This window comes from Equus przewalskii, chromosome 5, assembly GCF_037783145.1.
Source record: "Equus przewalskii isolate Varuska chromosome 5, EquPr2, whole genome shotgun sequence".
Lineage (NCBI taxonomy): Eukaryota > Metazoa > Chordata > Mammalia > Perissodactyla > Equidae > Equus > Equus przewalskii.
In genome coordinates, this window is record NC_091835.1 from 70,399,590 (window position 1) to 70,426,493 (window position 26,904).

The 26,904-nt window shown below is 56.6% G+C and overlaps 2 protein-coding genes across 2 annotated transcripts; one reads left to right on the top strand and one right to left on the bottom strand.

The window, feature by feature from the left end:
• Nucleotides 1–4,114: 4,114 nt before the first annotated feature.
• Nucleotides 4,115–11,295, top strand: LOC103558870 (keratin, type II cuticular Hb6-like). Its single transcript, XM_070621385.1, is given in 10 exon segments — nt 4,115–4,333; nt 4,336–4,572; nt 5,299–5,507; nt 6,290–6,350; nt 7,125–7,220; nt 7,443–7,607; nt 7,885–8,010; nt 8,260–8,480; nt 10,371–10,402; nt 10,542–11,295. Coding segments are annotated over 10 exon segments (1,461 nt in total). The 5' UTR covers nt 4,115–4,201; the 3' UTR covers nt 10,724–11,295.
• A 6,351-nt stretch (nt 11,296–17,646) lies between these two features.
• LOC103558869 (keratin, type II microfibrillar, component 7C) lies at nt 17,647–24,337 on the bottom strand. The gene is made up of 9 exons (XM_008532102.2): nt 23,784–24,337; nt 21,827–22,035; nt 20,767–20,827; nt 20,537–20,632; nt 19,771–19,935; nt 19,453–19,578; nt 18,983–19,203; nt 18,636–18,667; nt 17,647–18,152 (listed from the first exon to the last, which is right to left on the bottom strand). Exons 1-9 carry the CDS (start codon nt 24,165–24,167, stop codon nt 17,971–17,973), a joined length of 1,476 nt encoding a protein of 491 aa, XP_008530324.2. The 5' UTR covers nt 24,168–24,337; the 3' UTR covers nt 17,647–17,970.
• Nucleotides 24,338–26,904: the final 2,567 nt, after the last annotated feature.

Genomic DNA, 26,904 nt, shown 5'->3' on the forward strand with positions numbered 1-26,904 from the left:
GAGAGAGTCAATGAAACATGGGGAGAAGACTCAGGGGAGAATGGTGGGGGACACTCCAGGGGTGGAAGAGCAGAGCAGGAGGAGGTTGAAGGGGGAAGGGGCATAGCACTGAGGACAAGGTGTAGACCTACCTGAAGAAGTGGGCAACCTTAAATGCAGCTTTATAACAATGGACCCTCACGGGGCAGCACATGGACATGGGCTGGGGAAGGTGCAGGGGCTTAGCCTGTTTAGTGGGATGGACCTCACCAGGGGTGGAGCTCTTGAGTCAGGCTTCATCCCCACCCAGGCTCTCCACGAGTCCTCTGGAGAGTTCTGATGGATAATTGGCTAGTGTCCTGGGCTGTCTTGGCTGAGGAGGCAGGGTTCTGACTTGGGCCTTTCCTCAACTCACTAACCCAACTTCCCTGCCTGGTGGCTGGACCTGAGGTCAACTCCCTCATCACCAGTCCAAGTGTTGTATAAACAGCTACTCCCTCACCCCTCAGTTTCCCTCACTGGAACCTGGCGTGCACCTGCTATCTATGAACAGAAAGCATAAGCTGCAAAGTTACAAAGGGCACAGCCCCTGGGATACCTGAAGCCTGGGGTGTGGATGCTTTGGTACCCTCCAGATGCAGAACCCACAGACTGCCTCCTAGCCCACAGCCATGGAACAGAATCCCAGAGATGACACTGGCCCTGCTTCTGATGTCTCTGCCTCAACTGACTTCCTTTCTCCCTCTCCACCATCACAGCATCTCATGATCCATTTCCTCCCCTACAGTAAGGGCCTTCAGATGCCCTTAATGTCCACTTTCTGAAATATCTCCATGCACTCTTTTGCACCAACACTGTCCCACCTGCCTCCTTACTGAAGCCAGTCCTCACTATTTCCAGGGAGCCTTTCTTGCCTTTCCCATCAGACTAGCTGCATTTCACATTGCCCCAGAATGGGCACTGTCAGTAGGCATTGCATTCCTGAGCATCCGATGGCACATCTGAAAAGCGGTCCTGTTCAGACTTCTGGCTTTTCTCATGAACTTGGGTTTGTCTTCCTGGTCAGATCAGAAGCCCCAGGATCCATGTCTTCTTCCTCCTTTTGTGTTTCCCTCCCTTCAAAAATAAGACAGGGTTCTGCATAAGGCAGGGTCTCATCAGTCACAGAATCCCTGAATCCCCCAAGAAGATGTTATCTCATCTAACCCATCATCCATCTTGGAGAATCTGCCTATAATATCCTCTACAGGAACAAGATGGACTAAGGGAGACTTGAAGAAGAATTTCCTAATGTTAAACTTCCTAATGTTCTTTCCAGGCATCCTTTGAAACAAGACCCACTTGGGCTAAAAGAAGAAGCTCTGATCTCTAGTTCTGAAGGTCTTTTGGTTCATCCTGTCTCCACATCCATGGTGGCCACTCCAGAATAGTGTTTCTCTTTTGTTTAAAGCTTCCCTAAGTGGGAGACATAATGCAAGCTCCTTTAGGAAACCATGACTACATGCCCTCCTTCTGGGAAGTTCTTCCTCGAATCCAACTTCCATCTGTTTAGCGGCAGTGAAAGCCTGCCTTCTCTTGATGTCTTTGGAGTTCCATTTTACTTGGGTGGATTATCAATGGCATATCCTCCACCCTCAACCTCATGGTATCCCCTGGCTACCGATAAATCAGGAGGTTTTTGGATCAGGCAAAAAGCAAGATGAGTGAGCATACCATTGATTTATGACTGAAGATTTCTGATGGCCTGTTAAGGCCAAATAAAAAATATAAATTTATGAGTAACTTATGACAGGCTTTTTGGATTGTCCAAGTTTCTCTTTTCATCCACTAGTGTGTCTGCCCAAGGACTGGTGACACTTTCTCTTTGTCTAAGAGGAGAGATTCTCCCTGGGCCTTTCCTGGGACAGCTGGGCTAGAGAGGGAACATCAGGAGGGCGATTTGTTTTTGGGTTCTTTTCCAGGATAAAGGGAATAACTATGGCCAAAGGTCTCAGTTACTCCCTACCCTTCGGACTGAGCCCCATGGTAAAGAATAGTAGATGACATTTATTGAGGAGGTGCTGTGTGCCAGGTACCGTGTTAAGCATTGTCTATGCATTATTTAGCTTAATCTTTTGACTAGTCCTTTAAGATAGGTAGCATTAGTGGGAATGGTACATGGGGGGTTTAAGAATGTGGGTAGGTATATTCCACCAAAGCTGCAGATATACCCACAGCGGCAACAACAACAGCGGTAACAACAACCATAATAGTAACACGTATCTCCCCATCAAGCCTGTCACTGTAACTATCGCAGCGGCAACAACTACTACTGATATGGCTACACACTTACAGCGTGTCAGCCTCTGTTCCAAATGCTTCACGTGGATTAAGTCTTTTAATCCTTACAACAACTTTATGAGTTGTCCCCATTTTATAAATCATGAAATGAGGTACAGAGATGTTAAGTAATTGCCCGAATTTACAGAGCTAGAAAGTGGCAGAGGTAGGCAGTCTGGAATCTAAGTCTGTGTTCTTAACTGATAGGCCATGCATTAAAATTTTTAGTTTCAATCATATTAAGAAAAATTTTTCATAGTGACTAAGTACACACGTACGTGCACATCGCATTTTGAATTGAAACAAAAGGTCATGAAACAACATCCTTACTATGTATTATGCACTCTGATATTTTCTTCTCTGTTCTACTCTACTTGATTTTGTTCTAATCTATTTCATTAAAATAAAATTCTGGTTTCTCCCATTAGTGGGTCACAGTGTGAACCCTGAAAAAAGTGTTGCCACAGAGCCTCCTGCTTCTTAACGATTACCGTACAGCGCATCTGCACCGTGCTCTGGAGTTTACAGAGCATGTGCACATCTCTGTACTTCTCCAAGGTGGCACTGGGAGGGAAGGCTGAATCCATCTTCCAGAGGAGTGAAGTGCCTCCCCCCATATCACACCGAGCTAGTCATGGCACAGCCTTGGTTCCTACCCAGCCCTTTTGGGTTCAAGGCCCATGCTATCCACACTGGATGGATGGTATGCACCAAAGGGATCTGTTCTAATGCCTGCCAAGGTTACTGACAAACCACTGTAAGGGAAGAGGCTGAAGGGTGAGTACAGCATGGAAAGCAGCACAGACTCAGGGGGGTGATGCTCTCCTCATATGGCTCTATCCAGATTGATTCTATTATATTCTGAGCCAAATGCTATAGAGACTTGTAACAGTGGTGTCCACCCCAGGCCTTCTGGGCCCTAGAGAAAATGCGGAGGCTTGGGGTGAAATCAAGACATGCTGTCTTTGCTTGGGGCATTGATGGAAATGGTTGGGCATTCCTAAGGCCAGTGAGCTGGTGTGTGCCCCCTTAGGCCTCATGGAAGACTCTGAGGAGGGGAACACCTCCTCTCAGCAGAGGCTGGCCAAGGAGGTCTAGTAGGTTGGCCCAGGGACTGGTCTGTGTGCACTAGGGGGCAGGTAAGTGTGCACGTGAGCTTGTGTGAGCATGTGTGTGTGTGTGTGTGTATGAGAGAGAGAGACAGACAGACAGAGAGACACAGAGAGAGACAGAGAGAGACACAGACAGAATATGTTGATAGGAGTAGGTGAGTAATTTGGGAGCAGACGTGGGGATGTTGGGTTCGTGTGTGGGTGATTGACAGATTGTGAAAGTGTGGGGCTTTGGCGATGCAGAAAGAGGCCGTCCGTGTTCGGGAAATCACCAAGCACACCCCAACTTCCACATCACCTTCTGTTGATCCCACCCTCTCTCAGCGCTCGGGGCTGGTCCGATCAGCACCGCGGACAGCGGCGCAGGCCTCAGCTCGCGGGGCGGTACCCGAGGAGCCACAGCCCCGCCTCTGCCCCGCCTTCCATTCCAACCTGAGTCACCGCCCCGCCATCCTCCAATCCCAGAGTTTCGCCAACTGTCACTGGGGTGGTTGGGGTGGGTATGGGGGAGGTGAGCTGGCCCTTTGAAGATAAAAATTGTGCTGTTTAGGGTAAAAGGCCATAAACAGCTGGCCGCATCTGGCCCCCAATTAAGTACATTAAGGGAGGAGCGACAGCAGCTAAACAAACCAAGCCTATAAAGGCGTCTAATTGCTCCTAACCTTGTGGACGCAGCAGGCTCCCCACATATATAAAAGGCCCAAAGAAGTCCAAGACACAAACACCTCGTCCACTGTGCCTCCGTTAGGACGTCTCCCTTCTCAGAGTCTCCCCTGCCCCAAAGGAACACCATGACTTGTGGATCTTACTGTGCTGGCCGTGCCTTCAGCTGCTCCTCGGCCTGCGGGCCCCGGCCCGGCCGCTGCTGCATCACCGCCGCCCCCTACCGCGGCATCTCCTGCTACCGCGGACTCGCCGGCGGCTCTTCGGCAGCCGCAGCATCTGCGGGGGCTTCCGGGCCGGTTCCTGCGGCCGCAGCTTCGGATACCGCTCTGGCGGCGTGTGCGGACCCAGCCCGCCCTGCATCACCACCGTGTCGGTCAACGAGAGCCTCCTGGCGCCCCTCAACCTGGAGATCGACCCCAACGCGCAGAGCGTGAAGCACGAGGAGAAGGAGCAGATCAAGATCCTCAACAACAGGTTTGCTGCCTTCATCGACAAGGTGGGTGTCCTTGATCACACCCTTCCTGAACCTCATCCATGCTCAGGACTCAGGCTGGGCACTGAGGGAGAGTGGAGGCAGAAAGATCTCTGCCTGCAGGAGCATTCAGTCTGATGGGAGTGGCAGACAGACAGACAGACACAAATAGGCACTCACATAAGACCCAGAAAGACTCAGCTGAGAGTTCAGATAAGCAGAACTTATGGAAGAAAAGTGTGACCTGGCTGTTCTGGGGCACAAACTGGACTTCAGGAAGTTAGGGAGGAATATGACTGCTGCTTCTGAGACCACAGACGTTTGGACTGTCTCAGGCTGCAGACTGCATTCTCTCCCAGGGGGTGAGGTGAATTGGCTGTCAGATGAAGTGAGGAGGAGCCAGGATGCCTAAGCTCTCCTCTAGATGGCCTGTGACATCTCCCTGGCCCCAGACACCTTCTGCTGTGAACTGAATCTGGGGGCTTCCTTAAGAGGGCTCCACCTCTGGCTTCAAGGTGAGGGGCTGAGCTTTCCGCCTGGCTCCTGACCACAGGACCTGGACTCATCAGACAGACTCATAGAACCCAATGAGGAAATCCAGCAGTGGCTCTGTCTCTCACTGCCCAGCTCTGTCATCTCTGCGGAGCTCTGGGCTGGCAGTTTACCTTAAAGCAATCACCTCTCTGCCCCCAAAAATGCATTTGGGGCACCAGGAGCCATCTGACCCCTCCTCCCCACCCCAAATGGCAGGTGCGCTTCCTGGAGCAGCAGAACAAGCTGCTGGAGACCAAGTGGCAGCTCTACCAGAACCGCAAGTGCTGCGACAGCAACCTGGAGCCTCTGTTCAGTGGCTACATCGAGACGCTGCGGCGGGAGGCCGAGTGCGTGGAGGCCGACAGCGGGAGGTTGGCCTCAGAGCTCAACCACGTGCAGGAGGTGCTGGAGGGCTACAAGAAGAGGTGAGGCAGCCAGGAGGGATGCTGGGCCCAGGAAATGACTCAGGCTAAAGCCCAGCGGATTAGACACAAGAAGGATTTCCGAGCAGGGCACATGGCCATGCAGGCCGGGGTAGGAGTGTGAGGCAGGGTCTCCTCATTGGTGCAGTTGTGGCCCAGCTGCCTGTGCGAGTGGTGGGCTGGGTTCCCCTGCAGCTCTCCCCGACTTCAGCCTTCTCTCCTCTGAGCCTGCTCACCTGGCAGCTGCCCCCTGTGCTCTGTGGGAGGACCTTCTGCCATCTCCCTGACCTTCTTGTCCTGACCACCAGGTTCCCACCATAGCCCCTGGACCCGATGTGAGCGTCTGGTCCCTCAGAGCTGCTGGGTCCTGGGTCCCACTGCCGAGGGTGCTGAGTGCTGATGGCCGATGGATCTCATAGGCCCCCACACCTGAGTCAAGATGGACCCCAGAGGAGGGGAGGCGGGGCCTCAGCGCCCCAGAGCTGGTGCTGTCCACTCCTGCGTGGGGCTGGGTGCTGAGGCTTATTCACCTCCTGAGAGGAACTCAGAGCAGCTTTGGGAACAGGGCTGTGAGGTCCCAGAAGATTAGCCACTCAAGCCTTCTCGGTGGAGAAAGAGTGACAGACACACCCCAGTCCAAGCAGGAAGGACCCGGCAGGGCTGCCAGGAGCCAGCTGTGTTGAGGGGCAGGGGGTCCTGACACTTCCCCCTTCCCTGGGATGAGTGGAGGGGGTCGGGGAGACCCGCTCTGCTGTGACCCCCGTCTCTGCCCTCTTGTGCCTCAGGTATGAGGAGGAAGTTTCTCTGAGAGCAACAGCCGAGAATGAGTTTGTGGCTCTGAAGAAGGTGGGTAACGTGGGATGGGTGGGCACAGACACGAGGGCTCTCGGAGTGACAGGCTCTACTAGGGGAGACCCAGGGCCGCCACCTCAGTGTGGGGCGCAGGGCCCTCGCCACCTCAGGATGGCAAATCCCCAGAGATCAGGTCCCGGAAGGCACGTCCAGGGCTTTGACAAAGGGCTGTAACCTTGGAATATCCGCTAGCACCCGGCCCTGGGGCAGGGACACAGCTGGGTCACCCCCTGGATGTCCTGCTCTGCCTCCGAGTTTGTGGTCTGTGGCTGGGGTCCACACACGGGCACGGCAGCTTCAGTCTCTCTGCGGAGGGACAGGGTCCTGTCTAGCACTGTGGCAAGTCTGACCAAGAGCAGGGCCACAGTGCCAGGGTTTGGGGCAAATGGAGCAGAGCCATGGGGCAAGCGGCAGTCTTGGAGGACTGTGGGGGACAGGCAAGGGTTAAGGTGGCCGAGATGGGGAGTCAGTCTGGCAGGCTTCCTGGAAGAGGGGAGGGTAAAAAGGAGAGGTGGTGGGGCAAGATGTCTCAGGTGGGGGGGGGGGGGAAAGGCTGGTGGCCCATCTCCAAGGCACCAGGGTCTGTTCTTAGAAGGGGAGGCGGCGGTGAGGCCCGTCCTGGAGGTGGGAAGGTGTGGAGATGGGATGGGAATGGGAACACTGGGGAATCCTTTCCCCCTGGCCTCCACGGAATGGGTGGGAAGAGAGGAGTTTGGGGTGACGATCACCAGGGCTCCACTGAGCTCAAAGGGCCCCCCACCTTCCCAGGACGTGGACTGCGCCTACCTCCGCAAGTCGGACCTGGAGGCCAATGTGGAGGCGCTGACCCAGGAGATCGACTTCCTGCGGCGACTGTATGAGGAGGTGAGGGCTTGTGGTCCAGGTAGAAATCAGGCAGCCGGCCTGGAAGAGAGGCCTTTGGTCTGGGACTGGAGGTGGACGGCATCTGGGCAGGGGTGGCCATCCATGAGGCTGTCAGAGGGCACAGGGGCTGGAGCCCCGGGAAGGGCTGAGAAGACTGCATATAGGCTGGTAGGGGAGGCTGTGTGAGCAATTCCTTCCACCCACTGCCCCCACCATCTGCAGGAGATCCGTGTCCTTCAAGCCCACATCTCAGACACATCGGTCATCGTCAAGATGGACAACAGCCGGGAACTGAACATGGACAACATCCTGGTCGAGATCAAGGCTCAGTACGATGACATCGCCAACCGCAGCCGGGCTGAGGCGGAGTCCTGGTACCGCAGCAAGGTGAGTGGCACAGAGCACCTGCCTGAGACATGGCAGTGGCTGGGATGTGAGGTGTATATTAGCAAGGTGGATGCTGATCCTTACAACAATTGTGGTGTGTTCTTCCCTAGAGATGGTAAGAGAAAGGCAGACAGCTCTCCGGTTGGGGTGGCAGGGGAGGGCTGTCATGCATGGTTGTACAGTCTGAGCATCGTACAACCTGCACTATCATTGCCGGTGTCCTGAATGGGTGGGATGTCCCATCCTGAGCCTCAGGCTCCTCTCTGCCTCCCCCCAGTGTGAGGAGATAAAGGCCACGGTGGTCCGGCACGGGGAGACCCTGCGCCGCACCAAGGAGGAGATCAACGAGCTGAACCGCATGATCCAGAGGCTTACCGCCGAGATCGAGAATGCCAAGAGCCAGGTAATGCTCGTTTGGGGCCTATCTGGGTCCCTCCGACAGTGTGTGCCCCATGTGGATCTCACCATTCATCCCCCAGCCCATGTGCATGAGTAGGGTCCCTGGTTGCGGTCACTCAGGGAGACCCAGGGGATGAGGGCAAGAGGCCTGTTCTGGGGTGTTCCCAGCTGGGTGGGAGGCCTGGACACATGCAGGAAATGGACAGAGAGACCCAGGGACCACAACCCACCCTGTTCTCTTCTGGGTCCCCAGAACTCCAAGCTGGAGGTGGCCGTGAGCCAGGCTGAGCAGCAGGGTGAGGCGGCCCTCAGCGACGCCAAGTGCAAGCTGGCCGGGCTGGAGGAGGCCCTGCAGAAGGCCAAGCAGGACATGGCCTGCCTGCTCAGGGAGTACCAGGAGGTGATGAACGCCAAGCTGGGCCTGGACATCGAGATCGCCACCTACAGGCGCCTGCTGGAGGGCGAGGAGCAGAGGTGGGTACCACAGCCTGTTTCTCTCCCAGCCGTGCCTGGGTTTTCAGTGTGCCCTTTCCTTCATACTCCGGGCATCGCTCGACTTCCGTTTCCTAACCTCCCCTTCCTGCAACTGGACAGGTAATTTGAGTGCGTCCTTGGAGTGTGTTTCCACCCCGTTTGAGTCTCTCGTGCCCACTACATGCTGATCTGGGATTGGTGGCATTTGCAGATCTGGTCCTCAGACCAGGTGTCAGGCTGTAGCAATCACCGTTCTGAGCAGCCAGCCTGGCTTGGGGTCCCCTTCTCTCACTAATGCTCCTTCTGTCGTGGGACCTTGTTGCACACGCCCCTCAAGATCTCAGCTCGCTTCTCAAGCCCAGCCCAGCCCAGCCCAGCCCAGCCCTGGGAGTTAAGATTTATCCCATGAGGACAGGTTCGATAGAGGGTTTTCTCAACTCATACTTGCCTATTCTAACTATAGTGAGTTCCCCTCGGTGGTCTTCCATTGCAGCAGGTAGGACTGAGGGCAGACAGACAGCAGGGACTTGTCCTTCGAGGCACCTATGCTCCACTCTGGGCATTTTGGCTTATTTCTTGCTTTGAGGGCAGGGGGACACTCATAGGGCATTGAGCCTTCCTATGGCTGGAGGGCAGCAGAACAGCTCCTATGAGGACAACACGCCCAGAATGTTGCCCTTAGGTTCTTTCCCCAGGTTGGTCAGGCGCTCACACCCTGAACCTTCCTCTTCTGGTGGACAGCCAGGCCCCTGGCCCTGGGCAGAGGAGAGTGGAGGGTGAGGATGCAGAGGGAGCATCCTGTGTATTGGGGAGATGGGGATGCAGGTTTGGTACCAGAATCAAAGTGGTTGCATGGTGAGATCTGCAACAAGCTCCAGCAATTGCGCTGGTGAGCTCAGAGGCAGGGGGCTCCCCGGGCCCGGGGAGATCCTGAAGAGTCCCAGCAGGAGTTCTTCAAGACTGAGTTTGGAAGGTGGGGAGACACGTGCGGAATGCCCTGGAAATGGAGTGTGTCCCTGCTCTGCCATACCGGCTCTCGGAGTGAACTCAGAAGCTTTAGCGTGGGTCCCTAGGAAGCCTGGGCATGGAATGATCAGAGGGTGGGCTGCAGAGGGTCCTCAGATCTGAAGCTGATTTTGACGCTTTGCCACGGTCCTTTGCCGCTCACGTTTGTTTCCCTAAGGAGACGGTGTTGCAGAGGAAGGAGAGGCAGGCTGGGTGGAGTTAGGTGGCCCGAGTTACAGCCCTGCCTCTGTCACTGGTTGTTTCCTTTCTCTGGGCCTCAGTTTCTCCATCAGTCAAATGAGGGAATAGGCATGGATAGACCTGAGCCCATTCTAAATGGGTTCTAGAACCCCATTCCTTCATGCAACAGTCCTTTATGGAGCCGGGCACCATCTTAGCCACTGTCGATTCTGCCATGGGGAAAAGAACCAAGAAAATCTCTGTCCTCCTGAAGCCATGTTCTTGTGACACCAGTTAGACCAGATTTAGGAAGTTAAGTCTGCAGCCCCTCAAATGCATTTACGGGTCAATCAGAAGCTACAGAAGCAGTAGCAGCTAAGGTTTCTGGAGTGCTCCCCATGTGGCGGTGCTAGGCGCTGACATGTACTGTTCAAAGTCAGCCTATAACAGAGATCCGGGTGTAGCTTTTCCCCTGAGGAAGTGGGCTGAGGGAGGACGAATCTGCTGAGGTTGCTCAGCTACTAAGGGGTGGAGAGCCTGGTGTCCTGTCTGCAGAATCCACACGGTGCCCGGGGTTCCTTGGCTTCTGGATTGGTCTGTTTATTGCCCTTCTCCTGGCAAATGCCCGGAAGGAGGGCCACCCATCTCACCTTCCACCTTGGCTGTTCCCGCAGCACTGACCTTTCTCTTTTCCTTTCCCAACAGGCTGTGTGAGGGCGTTGGCTCCGTGAATGTCTGTAAGTAGCTGTCCTCCTCCCCCCATCTCCAGCTGGGGTGGTCCCAGTGCCTTTAGGGAGGAGCCATTTTCGCTCACCCCAAAGCCGCCTGGCTGTGGCCATGCCTGACCCTTGCCTCTCCTGTTCTCCCCCCATTCAGGCGTCAGCAGCTCCCGCGGTGGCGTCGTCTGTGGCGATCTCTGCGCCTCTGGTGCTGCCCCTGCTGTCACCACCAGCGTCTGCAGCGCCCCCTGCAGCGGCAACGTGGTGGTGGGCACCGTCAACGCCTGCGCCCCCTGCTCCGGGGTCAGCGCCTGCAGCGTGGGCTCTAAGAGATGCTAGGAGGCTGCAGCCTCCACCAGTGTGTGTCACCGCCACCCTCCGCCCGGCTAGGACCCTGCGCAACGGGAACTCCCCTCCCGCTGCCCCATGCACCAGCCGCTGGCTCCCTGGAACCCGTCGCCAGAGATGTACCCTCTGCACGTCCTCCCCACCCGCACCTGCTCCTTCTGTGCACCATGTCCCAGGCGCCCTGAGCCCTGGGGTGGCGGGGGCGGCACCCTGGCCTCTTTCTGCAGCCTCTGCTGGTAGTCCATTTGTTGTCCTGAGGATTCATCCTTTCTTCCGCCTTCTGTTTTCTGCTGGATTCATTGGTCCTACCTGACCCCTTCACCCAAGCGTGGAGGCACCGGACAGGCCCCAGAATCTTCCTGTCTGCTTGTGTCTGTGGAATGGAGATGGGGAACGCGATGGTGGTTTTCCTGTGACTCTGAGGGATATGGCCCATGGGAGGGGAGAGCATCTCGTGCCAGGGCTGCCTGCGGAAGCTTCTAAAAAGCCAGTGACTCCACTACCTGCCCTTCCTTTGCCTTTGTGTCACTCTCTTTCCAATAAACTCATTGTAGCTGATCAAACCTGGTGCCTTGGAGTCTTGAGAATGCCAGGGCCCTCCTGCATGGGTGCTCCCGCCGGAGACCTCCTCAGGACATCTCCACCCACGTGGTTATTTTTCAGTAGATGAAAAGGACTGTAGGAGGCGCTGCCTGTTTGGCCCGGAGCAGCCCAAGCCTCGGGGAAACGAGAGAAGACTCCTGGAAGTGGGGATCTTGTGTGGTCATGGGTCTCTCTAGAGCAAGGTTTCTCAGCTTCAGCACCATTGGCATTTGGGCTGGAGAATTCTTTGTTGTGGTGTAACTGAGCAAAAAGGGGCTCATTCTGTTCACCACAATCTGGTGCCCATCAATTGCAAACAAGCCGGTGGTGGAGAAAGGAAAATTTATACGATTAGCTGGCGTCATCGGAAGATGGTGGAATAGTGTCCTGAAGACCCATCTTAGAATCACACAGTATCTTGAGCAGTTCTCTAGGGGAAATGGGCAGGGAAGGAGAGGGTTAGGGATGTCCACTATCCGCTTTGATGGACTTCAAGGCGCCATATTATCTCTCTCTTCTGTCATTTGTGATGGGTACCAACGTAGAATTTTTCTTCCTGGAGGTCGTCATGCTCCTGGGGAACTTGGAGAACAAAGTTGTCTCATCACAGCTGGGACATACGCATAAGCAAGAGCCATAGAACTAGCAGATCGTATATTTTGTAAAAGTGAGAGGTGCTTAATCATCTAGGCTCCGGGCAGGCTAGAATGTATTCACCGAGACTGGTGAGTCAGGGTCATGGTTACAACGTTCCTTCTTTTCCCTAAGTGGCTTCCCTCCTGCTAACTTAAGATCTAGCTGTCACAATGGGGCTGTTTAGCAGTATTGCTGGTCTCTACCGACTGGAGGTCCAGCCATATGCCACCCCCCCCCCCCCCGCCCCAATTGTGACAACCAAGATGCCTCTAGACCTGGCCGGATGGGCCCTAGGGGTTCTCAACCAGGTGATTCGCCCCCAGGGGCATTCCTGGAGGGGTAGTGCCTGAGGAGGTGTGTGAGGGTGGGAGGCAGACATGAGAGTCGTGCAGGGCGGGGAAGAGGAGGAGCCCTGGACGGAGAGTCAGAAGGACTGGGCTTCTGACTCCGAGTCCTGACTCTGCCGTTGCCCGTGTGTGTGTGACTTTGGGCAAGTGGCTTCCACCTTCTGAGCTTCGGTTTCCTCGCCTGTAGAATGAGGGCGGTTGGACAGCATTCCTGGGGTCTCCTCTGGCTCCCTAAATGAGATTATGTATTTAAAAGGGTTTCCTTAATGTGAACCCGTGTTAGGATGCTGGCTCAGCTGTGGACCAGTTCTGGGGTGGTGGACGAGTCACCAGTTCTCGCCGAGCTTTGGCTTCTCCGGCTGTAAAATGGAACAACGACACCTGTGGGCTTGTAGGGAGGTGTTGCAGATATCCATTGCACATAACAGATCATTCCAAAATTTAGAGGCTTAAAACAATAATACTGTCTTACTTCTCATGATTCTGTGGGCTTGCGGGGTGGTTCTACTTTGTGAGACGTTGTTGGGGGCGCTAAGGTGTCTGGAAGGTCCAAAATGGCCTCATTTCACACGGCTGGGTTTGGTGTTGGCCACCAGCTGGGAGTTTAGCAGGAGCTGCTGGCCAGGTTGTTATCAGTCAGGGTCTAAGCCAGGCGTAATAATTTAGACAGATAAAATTTAACGTAAAGAATTAGTAACTCTAACTGGGGATTGGAGTAACCAGGGATGGGCTAGTAAAAAGCAAGAAATCTAAAGAATACAGGCGTTGCAGAGGTAAGGAGCAGCCCCTTCCCCTGTTCTGAGACAGGGCACCCAAGGAGGAGGACCCCTGTGGCCGAGGTCCAGGTCTTGCTGGAGAAGGCTCATGGCATATGGCAGTGGGGTACTGGCAGAACCTGCTGGAAACCCAGCCTTTTGAACTTGCTAGAATTCTGCCTTCCATGCTGCCAGGGAAAGCTGTTCATGAAGACACGTCTTCACCTCAAAACCACCTGAGAGGGATCCTGGGGGCTGCTGGCCACTGTGCACCACAGGGGCTGAGCTGTGGAGAAGCTGTGGGCGCTGCAGGAATCTGCCGAGAGGAGCACCCGGAACCAGGGGGGAACCCCCTTCTTCCTGCAGTCTCTCTCTAGCACCCTCTGCTGACAGAGCTCAAGATCATGCCAGGGGACAATGGCAAAATACTTAAAGGGCCCCTCTCCGTTTTCACAGAGCAGGCGATGAGGGGTGAATCCGGAGCTGAGAGACAGTAAATTCCTAACTGGCATACAGAGACCCAGCTCTCCTCCACATGAGCCTTTCCCATGTGGCTTCCTCACAGACTGGTGGCTGGGTTCCGGGAAGAAGGAGGGAAGGAAGCAGAGGCTGCCAGTCCTCTTGAGGCCTGAGCTCAGGTCACTTCCACCACGTTCTGCTGGTCAAAGCCGTCACAAGACCAGCCCAGATTCAAGTGCAGGGGAAATAGGCTCCATCTTTGGGATGAGGAGCGGCATGCACAGAGAGGGGAGGGAAAGCTGGGGGCCACTTCTGAAGATGGCTATCACTGGAGGATTCAGTGAGACAAGACAAATAAAAGCTTAGAGGATTGTGTGGCACATCATTGGTACTCAAAAGTTGCTACTTGTTAATATTGTTGTTGTTGTTACTATTACTGTCATACTGTAGCAGCACAGCATTCCTGACCTCTGAATCGCAGGGGGCAGAGTGGGGTGGTAGAGAAAGACGGAGGCCGGAAGTCTGGAATCTTAGGCTCTTGTCCTGGTTTGGTCACCAGGGGTGTGTGGTCACGGCTCTTCAGCTTTTGGAACCTCAGTTTACCCACGTTTTGGGGCGACAACTGGCCTACTGAGTGAGCAAGAGCTTCTGCTGCTGTGCAGAGCGGGGCAGAGCCTGAGGGGCGGCTGGCTGGGTGTTGTTACTACCCCGGCTGGCCCTATCTCAGGCCTGTCAGCACAGGGGACCTGCCACCCAGACAACTTGTATCCCTCAGCAGTCAGCAGGAACCTTCCGGAGAGGAGGCAGCGGGCTGTCTGTGAAATGTGGGAGACCTTGTTCATCGGCCCATACCATCTTCCTCTCAAGATGGTGGGGACGGGCCTGGAAGGAAGCAGGGACGAGAAGTGACCTTGGATGAAGAAGCTTTTCTGGGCAGAGTTGGGGTTGGGGTAGGAGAGGGCAGTTGAGGAGAGTGTAGAAGTGAAGGGCTTTGTTTTAAGCGTTTAGGGGGCACTGGAGAGCAGTCCCCCCAGCCTCCCCCACCAGCCTTAGGAACTTGTCAGAGTTTCTGGATGTTTCCAGGCTCTTTTTCCATCCCCATCTCCTCATATGCTATCCCCACGTCTGGAACCCATCTCTCCCTCCTGGTTGACTCCTTTCTTACATTTACCGTTTGCTCTAACATGTAAGCTTCATGGAGGATAAGCATCTTCAACTATTTTCTTCACTTCTATGAACCCAAGCTTGTATAACACTACTTGGTATACTAAGTGCTCGATAATTATTTGTTGATTGAATAAATGAACTGCTGGTCTTCCTTCTGGTCTCAGCTTCGATGTTACTTCCTTCAGGAGACGAGCTTTCCCTGGTTAACAACCCTCCAGCTGTGCTTCTCCTTCCCTCCCAGCGCCAAGGCCCAGGCCTCCTTGGGGCCGCACCCGTCCTCCATGAGAGGGGCAGAGTGGAGTTCACGGACTCAGGACAGCAGGCTCTAACGGATGGAGGGGATGCAGCACCAGTCCTGCCTGGCCCCTCGAGCTGGTCGGGTAGAATGAAGGTGCCTCAGCTCCAGAGGCAGGCAGCCTCCCTGGGCTCCCCCGGGTGGCACCTGGATGACCCCGCAAGGCTGGCAGCCCTTACATACCCTCCCTAAGTCCCTGGGAAGGACGTGTCCCAATCCCAGAACAGAGCAGAGCCCAGAGTCACTTCCCAGGAGGTCAGAACTGCGAAGGCCCTTGCAGAGCCTCTGGTCCAGCCCTCCTCTGACAGGTGTTCAGGGCACCTTGAGCCAGAGCAGAGCAGGAAGGTGGCGGGCGATGGGGCATGTAAGAGGCTCTGAGAGACCATCAGAGCCGAGTGTGTTGGCTGCACGGCCTGCGGGCAGTGGAGACCCCCCTGCAAGGTCAGACTCGTGTTTGATAAAGATCCTGGCTGCTGTATAGCATGAGTTGGAGGGGAGAAGTACAAGCCTCCAACCAAGATAGTGGGGCTGGAGTGTGGGTGGTAGCAGCAGGAGAGGGAAGAGAAGGATCAGAGGGGCCCTTAGGAGGCAGAGAAGGAGAGCACCAGGGTTGACCTATTCACAGGGCTAGCGTGTGGGCAGCTCAAGGTTCAGGTCTGGGCAGCTGCATTGATGATCCTGATGGGGAGAGAGGAGGAGATGCCGGTGGAGAGGGTAGGACATAGTGAGTTCAGCTTGAAGGTCTGTTGGGTTGGGAGGATCTCTGGGACTGCAGTGGAGATGTCTTGTAGGGGCTGGGGCAGTGGGTCTGAAGCTGAGGGGCCAGGCAGGGCAGCAGGAGAGTCCTCAGGACTCTGAGGCACAGTTAGAGGATTCTAACCAGGGAGGACACCAACCACGGTGGCCACTGAGGGCAGGAGACTGATGTGATTGCCCAGGGGGCTGTGCAGAGGGGAGAGAAGGGTGCTGAGGCACTTTAAGGTTTCAGGGTAGGCTGTCTGGGTGAGGGACTGCCTGGGAGGAGCTGAGAGCCTGGCCTGCCCAGCAGGGAAGTGAAAGGCCCAAGACTCAAGGCTCAGAAAGCAGGAGGGAGAGCCGGAGGCAGGGAGCAGAGGGGGCTCGAGTGAGACTCCAGGAGAGAGTGAGGGAGGGGGTGGACCTGAGACCGAGAATGAATGTGTTAACATCTTCCCTGGTTAGTGTGCAACTGTGCCTGGCATCCCCAAGGTTGGCGTGGGAGACAGAGTAACCAAAGTTTCTGAGCTTATTTTGTAGGACAGCAGGAGGACCACTGATGAGACGGCAGCTTGCTGACAGTCCCCCACTGGACTCAATGTAGTGCGGGAGTGTTGAGAAGCTAGAACGACCAATTGTAACCTTTAAGTGTCACAGGCTAAAAATCCACCATGTGCAACACATAACCCCCCTGAATTTGCACGTGTGATCTATGAAGAAATATGAAAGACAGTCGTGCCTGTGCAGAGCACTTTTCAAACTTTAACCTCCAACGCCCTCCTACTCACTGTCCTACCCAAAACCCTAGACAAAACCCCCAACTTTTTTCCTTAGGGTGGGTGGGTTTGAGTTTTAGCTCCTGTCTCCTTATCTGGCTGCCTTTCGATAATAAACCTCTTTCCTTGCTACCAGCCTGACCTTTTCCATGGTTGGCTCTGCTGTGTTTCAGGTAAATGAACCAGTGTTTGTGTTCTGTGTCAGGCCCTCCTAGGCGGTGTGGTGAGATGGTGGGAAAGGTCAGGGCCTGGAGGGAGGGTGTCCACTGGGGCTGGGGTTGGCCTGGGGCAAAGGGAGGAAAGAAGACAGGACTGTGCAGAAGGTGGCTGGGGCCCGAGGAGGGGAGGCTCCAGGCCTGGTTCTTCCAGAATGGGGTTCAGGGTTTCTCAAGGACTCCCTCCCAGGAGCTCCCAGACTCTTCCTGAACAGAGGACAGGAGAGGTCAGTCCATGCAGGGGACAGAGGGGCCATCCTGGCCTTGGGATTGAAGCTCTGAGGTGTCTGGGGATGAGGCAGGGTGTGAGGAGTCATCGATGGCATCCTCTTATTAGCCCCACGGCTTTCGAGGGGGCTGTCCGGGGTGCTGAAGAGGTGTGTGTAGGGGAGAGAAGGATGGACAAGGGGTGGGTGCCAAGGGCCCCTTGCTTGATGGGCAGCAGTGGTGGTGGTGGGGTGGGGTCCAGATGGACACACGGTGGCCACCCAAGGTGGCTGTTGGCACTTGTGGCAGTTGCTGCTGTGGCACGTGTGTGTGTGTGTGGGGGGGGGCGGGCAGAGTGAAGGTGTGACAAGAAAGCTGGGCTTGTGTGGGGGAAGGAGGCTAAAGCCACACATACACACACACACACACACACACACACACACTCATCCTGCCTTCCAGCAGATCCCGTGGCCTCCTCTGGTTCCCTTCAGAACCAGCCAGAGGAACAAGCCCAAAACCACCCAGACTGACACAGGTGACCCAGGCGGAAGGTGCTGTGAGCAGAGTCAACACTGCCTGGCTGGGGGAGGATGGTGCTCTTTGGGGACAGGCCCTGCAGGGGTTCAGGTTGAGGACATCCCAGAACGACCCCTGTCCTCAGGCCATCTAGCTGGGCTGGGGTGCTCCCCAGTGGGCGGACATGGGCTCACTCCAAGAAAGCAAGACATCACAGCACAGAAGTGAGTCCCGCAGTTTATTGAACAAATGGGAGACCAGAGGCCAGAGAGTCGGGGGGCAGTCCAGCAGCGCTCCTCCAGGTACGGAGAGCCCTTCTCCGTAGGGCGGCCCAGAGGCCACAACGGTGGAAGCGAGGGTCCATTCCCAGGCAGCAGCCCCATCCAGGAGGACACGATGAGCAGAGGAACAGCTGATGGGAGGGAGCTGCGTGGTGTATTCTCAGAACACGGGGAAAGGCTGCTGAGGTGCCACTGTTCTCAGCTGGGGGGTGGTGGCAGTGGCACATCTGGCAGGCAAGAGGGTCTCTCTGGCTCTCTTGGGGCCACCTAAAACCTCCCCAGGCCACAGGATCCGGCAGTGGTGTTGAGTGGGCCGCAGGGGGCACACAGGCCGGTGCTCACCGCCAGGTTCCCAGTGCAGGGGGCGCTGCAGACGCTGCCCGTCACGGGCCGGGAGCCCGATACGCAGAGGTCCCCGCAGACGACCCCGCCCCGGGAGCTGCTGACACCTGTGGGAGCAAGGGCAGGGTCAGGAGGCCTGGCTGGTGGTGGTCACCCCATTTGGCCACCTTCCTTTGGCTTCTCTGATCTGTCCAGCCCTCTAGGCAAGGACACAAAGGGCCTTCAGTTCTAGTTCTGAAGGCGTGGAAGGATCCTCAGCCTGGGAGCCAGGGGCCCTGGGTTCTGGCCTGGTTCTGCTCTGTGACCTTGGGTAAGTCCCTTCCTCTCTCTGGGCCTCAGCTTCCTCACCTACACAAGGTGGGGGTCGTGCTGATGTTGGGGTTCCTTCCTGCAGTGACATGGTATTCTGTCCCTTGTCCAACCCCGTTCACGCTGTGAAGTTCTCCCGCAAGCTAACCTCATCCTCTCCTGCTGCATGACTGACCTCCTCCCATTTCCTGGAGGAATTCTTGAAAACATTATACACTCAGAGCCGGGAGATTCTTGTTGCCCAACTTAAAATGTTCCTTTTCAGGGCTCAGGATACTTACAGACATTCACAGATCCAACACCTTCACAGAGCCTGAGTGGAGAAGGGGCGAGAAAAGGGAAGAGAAAAGAGGTCAGCATGAGATCCTTGCATTTCCCCTAGGTGCTGGAATGGGTCATCTCAGGGCTATTTCTGGCCTATGTTTGTGCCCTTGTGTAACTTAGAAAGTGCCTTTCTGGCAATTGCTGCCACGCCAGGGCATACGATTTGGCAAGCAGAGCCTGGGCTGGATTTCAGCTCTCATTTGCCCCTCAGCTGGCTGCTGAAACTGTGGCTAGAGTATGCAGGAATCGAAGGTGGGCGGATCTGTGCGAATGGAATCCTTGGGGCAGCTGGGTTGGGCCTCACCTCTGCTCCTCGCCCTCCAGCAGGCGCCTGTAGGTGGCGATCTCGATGTCCAGGCCCAGCTTGGCGTTCATCACCTCCTGGTACTCCCTGAGCAGGCAGGCCATGTCCTGCTTGGCCTTCTGCAGGGCCTCCTCCAGCCCGGCCAGCTTGCACTTGGCGTCGCTGAGGGCCGCCTCGCCCTGCTGCTCAGCCTGGCTCACGGCCGCCTCCAGCTTGGAGTTCTGGGGACCCAGAAGAGAACAGGGTGGGTTGTGGTCCCTGGGTCTCTCTGTCCATTTCCTGTATGTGTCCAGGACTCCCGCCCGCCTGGGAACACCCCAGAACAGGCCTCTCGCCCTTATCCCCTGGGTCTCCCTGAGTGACCACAACCACGTACCCTAGTCGTGCACATGGGCTGGGGGATGAATGGTGAGATCCACATGGGGCACACACTGCCTGTGGGACCCGGGTAGGCCCCAAATGAGCATTACCTGGCACTTGGCATTCTCGACCTCGGCGGTCAGCCTTTGGATCATGCGGTTCAGCTCGTTGATCTCCTCCTTGGTGCGGCGCAGGGTCTCTCCGTGCCGGACCACCGTGGCCTTTATCTCCTCACACTGGGGGGAGGCAGAGAGGCGCCTGAGGCTCAGGATGGGACATCCCGCCCATTCAGGACACCAGTGATGATATGCACGTTGTACAGTGCTCAACCTGTGCAACTATACGTGGCAGCCCTGCCCTGCCTTGCTAATATACACCTCACATCCCAGCCACTGCCATGTCTCAGGCAGGTGCTCTGTGCCACTCACCTTGCTGCGGTACCAGGACTCTGCCTCAGCCCGGCTGCGGTTGGCGATGTCATCATACTGAGCCTTGATCTCGGCCAGGATGCAGTCCATGTTCAGTTCCCGGCTGTTGTCCATCTTGACGATGACTGAGGTGTCTGAGATGTGGGATTGGAGAACACGGATCTCCTGGAGGGGCAGGGATTGGGGAAGAGGCAGAACAGCCAAGTTATCTGGACTTTTCCTCACCTGCCAGTGCCGATGCCTATCATCTCTTTGGCTCATCTAGAGCCTGAGTCTCATGTCTGGAGCAGAAAATCCTCTGATGGAATTGCATAACTTTCTGTACAGACAAGAATTCCCTTTTAGGGGAAAATACAACCACTTCTCAAATGCTGGCTTCTGGGACGGTTCAGGTCCGTGTGAACCTGGCCTCAGCCAGGATGTGGTGACGCTTCCTCAGGGCCCAGGCCCCGTGTCCAGTCATTGTCCATTCTCTGAGACCAAGCCCATAAAGGAAGGCCATTGGCGGCCAGAGAGAAGGGGCTGAGGCTGTGTGGGCTGCGTGTGGCCCAGGCTTGGCTTCCCGAGGTGCAGCTGTCCTAGGGGCCGCCCTCTCTTGCCCCCTGCTAATTCTGTCTGTTTTTGCCTCTCCATTCCTCTGCCTCCCTTTTTCCCGTCCTTGCTCCCCTCTGCCCCCCAGCCGCAAGCCTGGGTTCTCATGTCCGCAGGTCTGCGGGGGTCTGGGCAGGGGTCGAGGATGCCCACCACGGCCGAGAGCCCCCCTCACCTCCTCGTACAGTCGCCGCAGGAAGTCGATCTCCTGGGTCAGTGCCTCCGCGTTGGCCTCCAGGTCCGACTTGCGGAGGTAGGCGCAGTCCACGTCCTGTGTGGGGTTCAAGGGTCGTGAGGCCGGCTCCCCTCAGGGCGCTCCGAGGGCCTGGCTGCCCCGCACCAGGGCAGAAAGGCCAGGAGGACGGTGGCCGGGGGCTCAGGGCGGGGCTTGGCTCAGGCACTCACCTGCTTTAGAGACACGAACTCATTCTCTGCTGTGGCCCGAAGCGTGACTTCCTCTTCATACCTGAGGGGCACGAGAACAGGACTGTCCGAGCAGCTCTAACTGCGCCGTGAAGCACACACGCAAACAAGCTGATTCCTGGACCTCCCCCTGCTTGTCCCGCCGCCTCCAAAAGAAATGGGGCAGAACCAGGAAGAAGCCCCGTTCTCCATCAGCTCAGCTTTTCAGTGGGGCCGGAGGGCAGAATCTGGAAACTGTGTGCGTGGTTGGGACACAGGCGGTGGCTGTTTTTCTCACCTAGGTCTCCGTTCTCCTTTCCATTGACCCCTCTGCCTGGCCCTGGCTTGGCTACAGGTAGTGGGACCCTTCTCTGTCATTCCCCTCCTGGGCTTAGCCAAGAGGAGGCCAGCCCGGCCCTTCCCCTTGCTCTGTGGGCTGGCCTGCTCAGAGCCCGAGGAAAGTGGCCTGGGAAGGCCTCGGCTGAGCTCGCTCCTGAAGGCAGCAGCCCCCTCGGGACCAGAGTCCCTTATGGGTCCCAGCGTAACCCAGTGCGCACCCTCGTGTCACGTGTCACACTTCGTAGCTGAAGGTTTCTGTCTATGACAATGCCACGCCAGCCTCCCTGCAGCCTAGCAGCCCCACGTGGACAGGGACTGTGTCTACCACTTGCCCCTGCCCATGGCACCCAGCCAGGGTCTGGCTGGCACCTGGCAGGCGCTCAGAAAGTGTTAGTTGAGAAAAGGAGTAAACTTCAGAAGAACGGTCAGGGCATCGAGGGCTAGACTCAAGGACCAGGGAATATTAATTTTTCTGGGGTCCTAAGAGAAGGGTCTTGGGGATGGCAAAAGGGAGAGAACAGCCATTCCCTGACCTGCTGGTGGGAAGACCAGGTGAGCTCCATCCCCCAGGGGCCACGGTGCTCCCCCAGGACCCAGGGGCCTGGAGGCGGGGCAGGAGTGCAGGTCCGTCCTCAGGCAGACACCCTGCCACAGAGCGGGACACTGTCCTGTGCTGGGAGCTGCCTTCGAGCCCTTTCTTGGGCTGGCGGCTTCCCGTGCTCACCTCTTCTTGTAGCCCTCCAGCACCTCCTGCACGTGGTTGAGCTCCGAGGCCAACCTCCCGCTGTCGGCCTCCACGCACTCGGCCTCCCGCCGCAGCGTCTCGATGTAGCCACTGAACAGCGGCTCCAGGTTGCTGTCGCAGCACTTGCGGTTCTGGTAGAACTGCCACTTGGTCTCCAGCAGCTTGTTCTGCTGCTCCAGGAAGCGCACCTGCCACCCAGAGGCGGAGCCTGAGAATCCCTTGTTGCAGGATCAAGAGGGGGGTCCCCGCACCAGGACCTGCAGGCCCCCGGGTGTCTGACCCAGAGTCCCCCCCACGACTCCCCCCGGCAGGGGTTATGTCATCTCTCTCAAAACCACATGGGGGTTTAGTCAGCTCACCCCCTGGCAGTCCTTCCTGAGAGCTAACTTCAGTCTCTTCAAAGGCAATTTAGCTGGTGACATGGAAAGCTAAACCATGCCGAGCCCAGGCTCTGCTGCCGCGGGTTAGTGACGTGTCCTTGCACAGCACTTAAATCCCCGGCAGAGCGCCCACCCCGCTGTGAGTTTAGTGAGCCCTGCTATGCAGGGGCTGCGGCACGTTGAAGAGCTGTGATGCCGTCAGGTGTGACTGTCAGTGCGCAAATGCTCAGGTGGGCCCTTTCAGAAAGGCGGACTGTAGAAGTCAAAAACTAATATGTGCCAATCATTGAAATCCTACAATGTGCTTAGAATAATGGTCAGCTGGGACATCAGTGCAAGATGTGCTGTGCTCTGACCCCTCATGCTACGGATGAGCAATCGAAGGCCCAGGGAGGCTCCTGCCAAGGGAGAGGAAGAAACTGACCTTCTGCCCTGCAGGGGCTCCTTCTTTCACTGTGGTAATTACGGACTGCTGGGTCCAAGGAAAACCTCACATCCACCTTCCTGTCACAAGGGTGGCCCTTCCCCACTGCGATCCCTTTGTCTGAAACCTTTGCCGCACCCCTGGTAAGTCCTTTCTTGTGCTATCCTCGGTCTCTCATGCTGTGAGGAGTTCCGGATTTTCTTGGTCCTTCCTGGTGGATCTCTCTCTAGCGTGACTTCTCTCAAGGCTGGCTCTGGAGAGCCCTCCCCGGGCTCAGGACTGCTTCCCAGGGGAGCCTTCTTCCCCCGGCTTCTCGAACCACCACCACCTCGTGCTCGCTTGGATTCAGTGGAGAAGATGCTGCGGACTTGAGCTGGACACTGACATCTGTGGATGGTTCCAACCATGTCCAGGAATGCGTCCTGCCTGCCTCCCCATGAGACCCAGGAGAATGGGGCCTGTGTCTGTTGCTCACCCCTGGACCCTGAGCCCCAGGCACAGGGGCTTAAACAAACCATTCTGGCCCCTGCTCAGATCCACGAGGTTCCCTCCAGGCCATCTTCCAGTATCACACCCACTAGCCCTGCCCCTGACGTGGGGAGGATCTCCGTGCCGTCTAAGCAGCTCTTTGGCTTCAGATGCACTGAACACCCACACAGCGGCCCTTTGCTCATGAGGAGATGCTATCCCTCAGCACTCAAGTCTTGGGCCCTAGTTCTGCTTCTGTGTTTTCGGTTTATCTCCCTTATCAGGCTGAAGCTTCTGGTCCTTTTCATGTCTTTCTGTGTCCTAGAGGTAGGACCGTCCCTCCCTTTGGACTGGGATGCTCTATGGGCAAGTGCCCACCTTTGACTCCCCTCTTGGTACTCAGCCTGAGTGCTGAGCATGGGTGGGGTTCAGGAAGGGTGTGTTCAAGGACACCTGCCTTGTCGAGGTTGTATATAATAACAGTGCTATCAGACCAGGAACCCCTGCCCTATGTCTCTGTGTCTGTCTGTGCCCTGGGTGTGTGTCCATCTCCTCCATCGGACTCGAAGCTCACCTGGACCACATCCCTCCTGGCCCTGACTACCCCTTCAGTGAGTAGCCCAGGAAGGGAAGGTTCAGGAAAGGCATGATCAAGGACACCCACCTTGTCGATGAAGGCAGCAAACCTGTTGTTGAGGCACTTGATCTGCTCCTTCTCCTCGTGCTTCACGCACTGCGCGTTGGGGTCGATCTCCAGGTTGAGGGGCGCCAGGAGGCTCTCGTTGACCGACACGGTGGTGATGCAGGGCGGGCTGGGTCCACACACGCCGCCAGAGCGGTATCCGAAGCTGCGGCCGCAGGAGCCGGCGCGGAAGCCCCCGCAGACGCTGTGGCTGCCGAAGCCGCCGGCGAGTCCGCGGTAGCAGGAGATGCCGCGGTAGGGGGCGGCCGTGATGCAGCAGCGGCCGGGCCGGGGCCCGCAGGCCGAGGCGCAGCTGAAGGTCCTGGGACCGAATCCACAGCCCACGGAGCTGAAGCCACAGGTCATGCTGGAGGAAGGGAAGTGTCTGAAGAGTGGAGAAGCTGGCAGAGAACTGTGCCCAAACCCTGTGCTCCCTGGGCTGTGGCAGGCGCTTTTATGCACCAGGGACAGCTGGCGTTAAAAGGGGTGGCAAAGAGACAATAACCGCATTTTATTGGCTTGGCATCACCCCGGCCTCTTAGGAGCTGACCCGCTTGCCTTTTCAGTGTGGCTGTGTCAACAATCTGTGGCCACAGGCCTGTTTCATCTTCAAAGACCTTTACGGGCTTCCTCTCGCCTCTCCCCGTCCCATTGCTGCTGGAAGTGGGGAAGGAGAAGGGCTCCTGGGAGCACTGGTTGGACTCCAGGCTCTGAGTGCAGGCAGCGGGTGCAGTGACTGGGGATGGCGCCTGCCCGCCGCATCCCAGGGGCACAGCTGGGCTATGCGCCCTGGACCTGTGACCTGACCTCGGGGTGGAGTGGCCGGCCTGTCCCAAGGAGGGGGCTGTGTCCCAAATGACGCAGGCCTTCTAGGCTTCTTTGCCTTCCTCTTCTCTCTAGAGCATGTCCCTTTCTTCACTGTCAATATCAGCCTCTCCTAACCTGCTCCTACCCAGAGCCTAGTCAGGGATGGGGTGGGGGTAGGGACTGGGAGGGAGCATGGAAGACCGAAGCCATGGGACACCAACGGGGACATGGGAGGAACTGAGTCAGAGAGCTCAGGAGGGAATCAGGGTTGTTCTTTAGAGTTCTGGGCCTCATTGCTGGTGGAATAGGGGGCAGGAGTGCGAGTGTGGAACAGCCTAGAGCTACAGGGGTTAATCAGGGAAGGCTTCTTGGAGGGGGGTTTAAGGAGGACTGAGGTGGGGTGGGGATAGGGTTAGGAGGAGACGAGAAAGGAGTCCAGCTCTGATTCGGAGACTAGACGGTGGAGTACCTCATTCTCTCATTCACTCATTAAATGCTTATTGAGTTCCAACTATGCACTAGACACTTGCGAGGTTCTGGGAATCCAGCAGAGACCCGAGGTGTTTGGAGGCGGGAGAGGGTGGTGTGCACATGGGGGTGCCAACGTTTGGCCAGTGGGGAAGAGGGAGAAGCCACAGGCGGAGGGAGGGCCCGGCGAGGTCCCGGCTTAGATGGGGTCTGATGTGGGGTGTGGGAGTTTTTTGGGTTCCCAGCAGAGAAACTGGACAGTGAGTATCAGTGTGTATACCAGGAAGGATGAAAGGTGCTGGAGATGTGGGGTGGCCACCAGGGTCCAGAAATGGCATCCCTTCCTCCTCTGAGAGGACCCACAGGGCGAGAGGAGGTGGGGGTCCTGTGGCTGTCCTGAAAGCCAAGCTCCCTTACTTTGCCCCCTCTTCCCTTCGGGCTAGGGCTGGTGATGACTTGGATGGGTGGACAGTGGGACCGAGCCGGGAGGCTCCCCTAACTGAGGATCTGAGCCCATAAACTCTTCCAGGCACGTGTCTCTTGACCGCCTTTGTACTTGGGGATGACTCCTCTGACGGACCTGTTTCCTGTCCAGCCACAACCAAATGCTGACCCAGTCTGGGCTAAAAATAGCCCTCCACACCTCCTGTGAGGGCCTGGCCTTTTGCCCTCCCTGCTCCCTCTCAGGCTGCGTGGGCCAGTTACAGCCCAGAGTGAGGGGAGGCCTGTCCTTCCCGTGAGGGTAGGTGATGATGCCATGGAAATCGGTCAGGGGGCTGAGCAGCATCTGCCTGGGTCCTAAAAACAGGACCCTCCCAGCCCCACCTCTTGGGTCCCGTGGGTAGATTTCCACACTCTCTTGTGTCTGGGGTGGGAATTCCGGGGTGTGGGCTGTGGTTTAAGGGCTTCTGTGTGCGAGACACTAGGAGGCAAGGCCTGGGGTCTGGGGTCTCGTTCCAGCTCAACGGCCGGTGGTATTTTGGGGGCACTTGTGTGGCAGACGCGGCTAGTTGGTAATTTCACGCTAAGCATTTGTGGGGTCAGACATCTGCCAGACAATTGAGAAAGAACCAGACTGTTGTCTCCTCTCATCTTGGCTGGAACTGGTGAGCACCCAGAAGGTCCTCAATGATGTCCAGTGATCATGTGAGATTTATTTCTTGATAAAATGCTGAGGATTGCAAGGTGATGTGTCTTCCGTGAGGCATCTCTGTCACTGTGCTGGTAATTGCAGCTCCGTCCTCTGACTCTGCTCATCTGTCTCCACCCAGCGGGCACGGGATCGAGTCGGATGCTTCACTTGGGGTCTCGGTGTAGACACACTGGCCTCATTGGGTTGGGGGAGTCAGGAGTGTGCCCTGGCCCCTGTCCTGATTGGAGATGATGGCAGAGCGGACTCTGGGGATAAAAAGGCCCGGTTTGAAGCCCAGGGCTGCCACATCCCAGCGTACCCAAACAAGCTGCCTTAGTCCAGTGTCCTTTCCTGTGGACTGTGAACGTGATCTGTGCCTTGTGGTGCACATGCTGGGAGGTGCCACCATTGCGTGAGCAGAAACAGCCCAGCGGCTTTACAAGGCGATCCTGGCCACCTCTGAAAGCCTTACTCAGAGCAGTTGTTTGTAAATGGCCCAGAACAAAGAGAATTGCAGACCGGGTGAACCCCTTGAAAACAGACTTAGCCAGAAAGGAAGCTGACAAAGGGACAGTGGCAGCTGACAGCTGCTTCCTTCCACCCGGGCTCCAGGCTGAAGGTTCCTGCCCTCATTGAGGGCTATAAAAGCTCTGGCCGAGGTCCAGGCTGGGTCAGTGGCCAAGGCCTGTGCCCTGT